The 7,475-nt window shown below is 42.6% G+C and overlaps 1 protein-coding gene across 1 annotated transcript; it reads right to left on the bottom strand.

Moving 5' to 3' along the window:
• Positions 1–5,824: 5,824 nt before the first annotated feature.
• Positions 5,825–7,087, bottom strand: LCE4A (late cornified envelope 4A). The gene is made up of 2 exons (XM_012462746.2): positions 6,855–7,087; positions 5,825–6,211 (listed from the first exon to the last, which is right to left on the bottom strand). Exon 2 carries the CDS (start codon positions 6,188–6,190, stop codon positions 5,897–5,899), a length of 294 nt encoding a protein of 97 aa, XP_012318169.2. The 5' UTR covers positions 6,191–6,211; positions 6,855–7,087; the 3' UTR covers positions 5,825–5,896.
• Between the last annotated feature and the right edge of the window lie 388 nt (positions 7,088–7,475).

A 7,475-nucleotide genomic window follows, 5' to 3' on the forward strand; every position in this document is an offset into this window, starting at 1 on the left:
TGCCAAGCCAGGTCTTACAAAATCTTCACCTGAACATGTTTAAAAATCTCCTCAACCCCACCTGCCAGCCACCCCAGCCTCTAGTAATCAGCTCTCTACTCTCTAGTTCTATGAGACCAACATTTTTAGATTCCACATATAAATGAAATCATGCAGTATCTATATCTATGCTTGGCTTATTTTGCTTAGCATAATATCTTTTAGGTTCATTCACCTTCTCACAAATGACAGAATTTTCTTGTTTTTATTACTGAATAGTATTCCTTGTGTATATATATAGCATTTTTAAAAAATCCATTTATTTTTTGATTTACACTTACCTTGATTCCTTATACTGGGTATTGTGAATAGTAGTACTGCAATAAACATGGCAATGCAGATAACTCTTTGACATTACTGATTTCAGTTTCTTTGGATATATGCCTACTGGTGTGATTGCTGGATTATGTGTCAGTGCTATTTTTAATGTTTTGAAAACCTTCCATACTGCTTTCCACATGGCTGTACTAATTTGCATTCCCACCAATGCTGTGCTAGATCTTATTTTCTGCACATCCTTGCCTACACGTTATCTTTTGTCTTTCTGATTTCATGTAACATATTGACCACCAGTTCCATCCATGTTGCTGGAAATGACAAGATTCCATTCCTTTTTATGGCTGGATAGTATTCCATTGTGTGTTCATAACCCATTTTCCTTATGTATTTATTGATACTATATCAAAAAATAAATTGATTCGATATCTTTGATTTAGATAAAATCAATAAATAAATTGATTCGATATCTTTGATTTAGATAAATTGATTCTATATCTATATCACTAAATAAGTTGATTCTATATCTTTCTATTTATTGTAAATAGCACTGCAATAAACGTGGGGATACAGTTGTCCCTTTGATACACTAATTCTCTTTCCTTTGGACAAATAACCAGTAGTGGGATTGCTGGATAATGTGGTAGTTCTATTTGCAGTTTCTTGAGACACCTCCATACTGTTTTCCATAATGGCTGCACTAATTTACATTCTCACCAACGATATATAAGTTCCCTTTTCTCTACATCTTTGTCATCATTTTCATTTGTTTGTTTTTTTGATAATAGCCATGCTTACAGGCTCCTACAGCTACAGAATATCATAGTCAGAAGGAGCCTCCTCCAACCTCTGCTTTTGATTGAAAGAGAAAAGGCCGAGAGACAGCAGGGCACTGTGGAATCACAGGGTGAGGCAGTGGCAGAAGCAGGATGAGGGTTGTGGTTTTGATTTGCATTTCCCTGATGATTAGTAATACCGAGCATTTTTCCTAGACATATTGACCATTTGTACATCTTCTTTTGAGAAACGTATATTCAGATCCTCTGCCCCTTTTTTAATTGGGTTGTTTGTGTTCTTTCTATTGAGTTGTTTGAGTTCCTTATACATTTTGGATATTAACTCCTTATCAGGCATATAGTTTCCAAATGTTTTCTCATTTTGTAGGTTGCCTCTTCGCTCCGTTGCCTGTTTCCTTTTCTGTACAGAAGCATTTTAACTTGATATAATCTTATTTGTCAATTTTTGCTTTTGCTGTCCATGTTTTTGAAGTCAAATTCAAAAAGACACTGTCTGACCAATGTCATGGAGCTTTTCTCCTGTTTTTTTCCTAGTAGTTTCATAGTTTCATATCTTACATTTACATTTTTAATTTATTTTCAGTTGATTTTTGTATACAGTGTGAGATAAGCATTTCATTCTTCTTCATGAGAATACCCAGTTTTTTTCAGTACCACTTATTTAAGAGACTTTCCTTTCCCTATTATGTGTTCTTGGCACCTTTGTCAAAGGTCAGTTGATAGCAAATATATGGATTAATTTCTGGGTTCTCTATTCTCTTTCATTGGTCTATGCATCTGTTTTTATGCCAGTACCATGCTGTTTATGTTACTATAGCTTTGTAGTATATTTTAAAGTCAGGTAATGTGATGCCTCTCTGCTCCTGAACAATTCAGAAGAAGCAAGATGGGAGGCTCTGCCTCAGGCTTGGTGTCCTGGCTTGGTTTCCCCAGGCATGGTGCGCTGCTTTCTCCTGTCATTCCTGTCTCTGGGGGGCTTGTCATACTGCACAGCTTCTGCTATGAAGCCCACCAGTCTCTCTCACCAAGGGTAGGGGTAAATTAGGAGGATTGTGGTTCCAGGCCATTCCACTTCTGCTCTTCTAAGTGTCCCACATCAGTGCATACCCAGACCCGATGTTTTGTGGAGTAAAAGGAAAAGGAACAATCTTGTATTGGGGTCAAACATCACACGGGAGAGCTCATCAAATCTGGTTCTCACAATGGTGTCCCAAACAAAAAATAACTTGCTCAAGCTCACACAGTTGGAAGTAGTAGAGCCAGAATTTGAACCTAGGTACAAGAGACTTCAAATTATATTTTTCTACCAAAACATGCTGCGTCTGGTGTTACAATCCATGATGCTTCAGGAACCATACCTTTCAGTCACCCAACATACAAGCAGTCATTAGGAAGCCTTCTGCATTATATGTAGGCTGGGAGAGCCCTACTTTACAGAGAAGAAAATACCCCAGAAGACCAGCCATTTTAAGATGTGCCAACAAAACTGGAGACAGACATTTCAAGGCACAAATAGAAAGACCTAGACTCTCATCCTGATTCTGCCACTGCCTCACCCTGTGATTCCACAGTGCCCTGCTGTCTCTAGGCCTTTTCTCTTCCAATCTAAAGCAAAGAGGCTAGATGAGGCCTCTTCTGGCTATGACACTCTGTAGTTGTAGGATCCTGTTCTACAAGGGAAATGTATACTTCCACAACCTAGCTTTCCATGAAGTTGTTCCCACAAGAGTATGATTTTCAAGAATTGGTAGCTATGGATATATTCACTGTATATCATCATAGGACCTGGGAAACACTGACTAAACACATAAATGAGTGAATGAATAAATGCGGATGCTTTACATTGACAGCACAGCCCATGCTGACCTCCTTCCTCCACGTGGTCAGTGCCGTCTTGCCATTAGCTAATCTGTGCGTCTCATGCCATCTGTGAGCTCTGATTGGCTCACTTCCTGCCATATGGATTCAAGCTCTCACTAATGCGTTTGACATCTGCGAGCAACGCTAACATACCTGGTGAGAGACACCTTATCTATGACAGATGGGTGGGTTGTGCCCCACCCATTGTATAGGCTGGGAAGGCAAGGCATGGAGAAGTCAGATGACTGGTGCAAGTGCCAGAATGACTCACAGGGTTTTCCCAAATGCTCCTAGAATCTCCCTTGCATGTATCTCTTTGCATACGAGCTCATATAATCAGAGTCTTCTGGATTCATGGAAAACTAGTCCAGAGTAATAGGCAGAGAGAATCATCTCCAAGGCAGAAAGTACTAAAGCAGGTCATGGAGTCTGGCCCTTGCCAGAATGCAATTGAATACCCGTCTCATACAGCCTCATGGACTGCTCTCCTTAGAAAGATCTGCTAATCTTTAAAAGTTCTCTGTAAGCTAGGTGCAGTGGCTCATGTAATTCTAGCTACTCCAGAGGCTGAGGCAGGAGAATTGCTTGAGCCCATGAGTTCAAGGCTGCAGTGAGCTATGATCATGCCACTGCACTGGAGACCCTGTCTCTAAAAAATAATAAAATAAAATAAAATAAAACAAAAAAGTCCTCTGTAGTGGCCCTGGTTAGCTTGTTTACTGTATACTAGATTATCTCTCAGATCCCTTATAGCACCCACATCCATGAATCCTGACATTCACTATGCGTTTGAAGCTGGGCGCCTTCATGTGTGAACCAGCCTCAGATTTTAGCCCAGATCAGGGGATTAGAAGGGGAGGTACCCAAAGAGACATGTTGCTTTCCTACATCACATTCTGGGTCTCCTTTCATCCTAGAAACTTTTCCTAATCAGGGACTGGGGATGATCTAAAGGCCAAATCCGGGTCCCTCCCCTTCTGGGGACAAGAAGTAGGACGAAATGAGAAGCCACACACTGAAGAGAGGGAGGGCACAGGAATGTTGGACTCAGTGAGATCGCTCGCTACTGTGACTAGTGATCTCCAGTAGCACCAGAGATACCCTGAACTAATATTCCTGTGATAATTAGGGATTCCTCCTAGACTATCAGGAGATTCTGTTGTAGAACCACAGAATGAAGGACAGAAGGCCGCCCCTATGTTGTAACTGAGGCCCACAGAGAAGGGAAGAAACTTGCTTGAGGTCACACAGCCAGGTAGGAGCCGACTCTAGACAGGAATTTCTGAATCTCATCTAGGACATGTTCCACAACCACACGTGGACACTGAGTTAGTTTCTTGATTCTAAGTTCTAATTTGATTGCACTGTGGTCTGAGAGACTGTTTGTTATGATTTCCGTTTTTTTGCATTTGCTGAGGAGTGATTTACTTCCAGTTATGTGGTCAATTTTAGAGTAAGTGCCATGCGGTGCTGAGAAGAATGTATATTCTGTGGATTTGAGGTGGAGATTTCTGCAGATGTTTATTAGGTCTTCTTGGTCCAGATCTGAGTTCAAGTCCTGGATATGCTTGTTAATTTTGTGTCTTGTTGATCTGTCTAATATTGACAGTGGAGTGTTAAAGTCTCCCACTATTATTGTCTGGGAGTCTGTCTCTTTGTAGGTCGTTAAGAACTTGCTTTATGTACCTGAGTGCTCCTGTATTGGGTGCATATATATTTAGGATCCTTAGTTCTTCTTGATGCACTTTTACATTGTTGGTGGGAATGTAAACTAATTCAGCCATTGTGGAAGACAGTGTGGCGCTTCCTCAAGGACCTAGAAATAGAAATTCCATTTGACCCAGCAATCCCATTACTGGGTACATACCCAAAGGATTATAAATCATTCTATTATAAAGACACATGCACATGCATGTTCATAGCGGCACTGTTTACAATAGCAAAGACCTGGAACCAACCCAAATGCCCATCAACGATAGACTGGACAAAGAAAATGTGGCATATATACACCATGGAATACCATACAGCCATAAAAAAGGATGAGTTCATGTCCTTTGCAGGGACATGGATCAATCTGGAAACCATAATTCTCAGCAAACTGACACAAGAACAGAAAATCACACACTACATGCTCCCACTCATAGGTCAGTGTTGAATAATGAGAACACATGGACACAGAGAGGGGAACATCACACACTGGGGTCTGTTGGGGGGAGCAAGGGAGGGACAGCGGGGTGGGGGGGGAGGTTGGGGAGGGATAATAACATGGTGAGAAATGCCAGATGTAGGTGATGGGAGGATGGAGGTAGCAAACCACATTACCATGTGTGTACCTATGCAACAATCGTGCATGATCTGCACATGTACCCCAGAACCTAAAGAGCAATTAAAAAAAATCAGAAAAAGAAAAAAAAATTTAAGTTAGATTTATCTTGGAATTCTAATTCACCCTCATTTATTGTTTTCACAAATACTGCATAATTTTAGATTTTCATGAAGGTATGTATACACAATAAGTAATTCATTAAAGTTTAACTGGTTGATTTTTCTTTATTCCAGTAAATGCTATAAATCTACCTTTCTATCCAGGGAAATGTAATGGAATTTAGGTAAAAGTAAAAAAAAAAAAAAGGTGGAATACAAACCACTGTCACTCTGGGCCTTGAAAATTACTTGAAAGTAAATTTACTCTTGCAAGCACGTCAATTTTTCAACAATCTGAGAAATGTGGATATTGACATTAAGCTGAAATAATGCAAATCCAAGGCCTGAAGTTGACGAGAAGCAAATCTGCATGTTTATTCAATTGATGGGGTACAGAAAGGAAAGACAAGAGAGTGGAGGAGGTAAAACACCAGGCTGCAACGGGTCCTTCGCTCTCTAATTCCTTCAGTGCTGTTCCTCATTGCTCCTCCTGGTCCAGGTCAGCAGCAGCCCCCTCCGGAGCAGCAGCCAGAACCCCCAGACTGCTGGCCACTGCCACTGCCACAGCAGTTGGAGCTCTGGGGTCTGTGGCGCTGGGACCTACGGCGTCTGTGGTGGCTCAGGCAGCAGCCACCTCCCCCAGAGCTGCAGCAGCCCCCAGAGCTGGAGCCGCAGCAGGAAGAGATTGGAGGTGGGCATGGGGATGTACACTTCGGGGGGCATTTGGGGGAACATTTGGGGGTAGGACACTTGGGAGGGGGTTGGCACTGCTGCTGGTTCTGCTGGCAGGACATCTTGGTGGGATTTCAATAAACCTGAATGACAAAATAGAAACATACACAGAAACTTAATATCAAGAGCCATTACATTTTTTCTATTTTAAAATCCTCCCCCAAGGTGATGAAGAGGAATATCTAAAATATGGACATGTATAGAAACCTCTTTGAGACAAAGATTATATCTTCATTACCTTTGTATCTCTAGAGTTTTCAACAATTCTTAGCATTTATTAGGTGGTTAATTGGTGACTTCTGAACTAATACAGCCAGTAACACTTGATTGCCAGCTCAAAGACATGTTAAATACGTCGCAATTCTACCCACATGAATCTATCTAGAAATGGATTTCAGATATTGGTAGAAAATCTGTTTAATAAATAATAATAAATTTGAGGACTGCACAGTTAGAGAAAAGCTTCCTTCAGAGCAGTGAGCTTGGTGCCAGCAGGTCAGCCATTGGTAGGGCTGCAGCAACCCCAGGTCATTCATCATCTCCCTGTCTGATCACAGGGATAATCCTTCCCAGGTTGGTTCCGGCTTTGTCCAGAGCCAACTACTCCTCCTAGCCTTCTGTCCTTGGCCACCATTTGATCCTCCTCCTCCATGCTCCCAGAATCGCTCTCCAGCCCCATCTTCATCCCACTAGCGCCCCCCTCTGGATTCCTGTAGAAACACTCACCCTGGGCTCAGACGCAGCCACAGACGTTCCTGAAGAAGCAGAAGGGATGAGGAGCCGGCAGCAGGAACACACTTTATATGGATCCTGGGGCTGGGCCTTGGATGAGCCACGCTAATGGCAGGAGCAGGACGTGGCTGTTGCACAAGTGCAGGGTCATGCCTGACATTCTCCTGCCTCCTGGTTTCATCTCCTCCTGAGCTGGATGATGAGCTTCCCGGGCAGCCTCTTCGGCACAGGCTAAGGTCTCAAGGTGTGGCAAGCAGAGGGGTTTAAGGCTATGGCTGCGCACCTCTGAAGCTCCCTCCTGAACACGCTTTGCTCAGTCCCTCAGGAAGAGCTTTGGCACCAAAGGCTCCAAGACTGCTCCGGATTTAGCCCATAACGTATTCCAGCCAAATTTCATCCAGAACTCTGGGACTCTCCCAGGTCAGTCAATCCCAAGAGGCTGGCCCAGTGTCCTAGGTCTCCTCACCCTCTTAAGAGAATATCCCCCATGCTTTTGGACTAGGCCAGGTTCCCAACCCTACCTGGGTTGAGAGCTATCCCTCAGTTAGTCACTCTTCTCTTTAGAATGTCTCTTCTGAGAACCCCTAGGCCTGGAATTTGAAGGCTATCATATTG

This window comes from Aotus nancymaae, unplaced genomic scaffold (genome assembly GCF_030222135.1).
Source record: "Aotus nancymaae isolate 86718 unplaced genomic scaffold, 86718_ANA_hifiasm-v0.15.2.pri h1tg000108l, whole genome shotgun sequence".
NCBI classification, from domain to species: Eukaryota; Metazoa; Chordata; class Mammalia; order Primates; family Aotidae; genus Aotus; species Aotus nancymaae.

Excerpts from the sequence above, each read along its gene's own strand:
- LCE4A (XM_012462746.2), bottom strand. The coding sequence starts at position 6,190 with ATGTCCTGCCAGCAGAACCAGCAGCAGTGCCAACCCCCTCCCAAGTGT.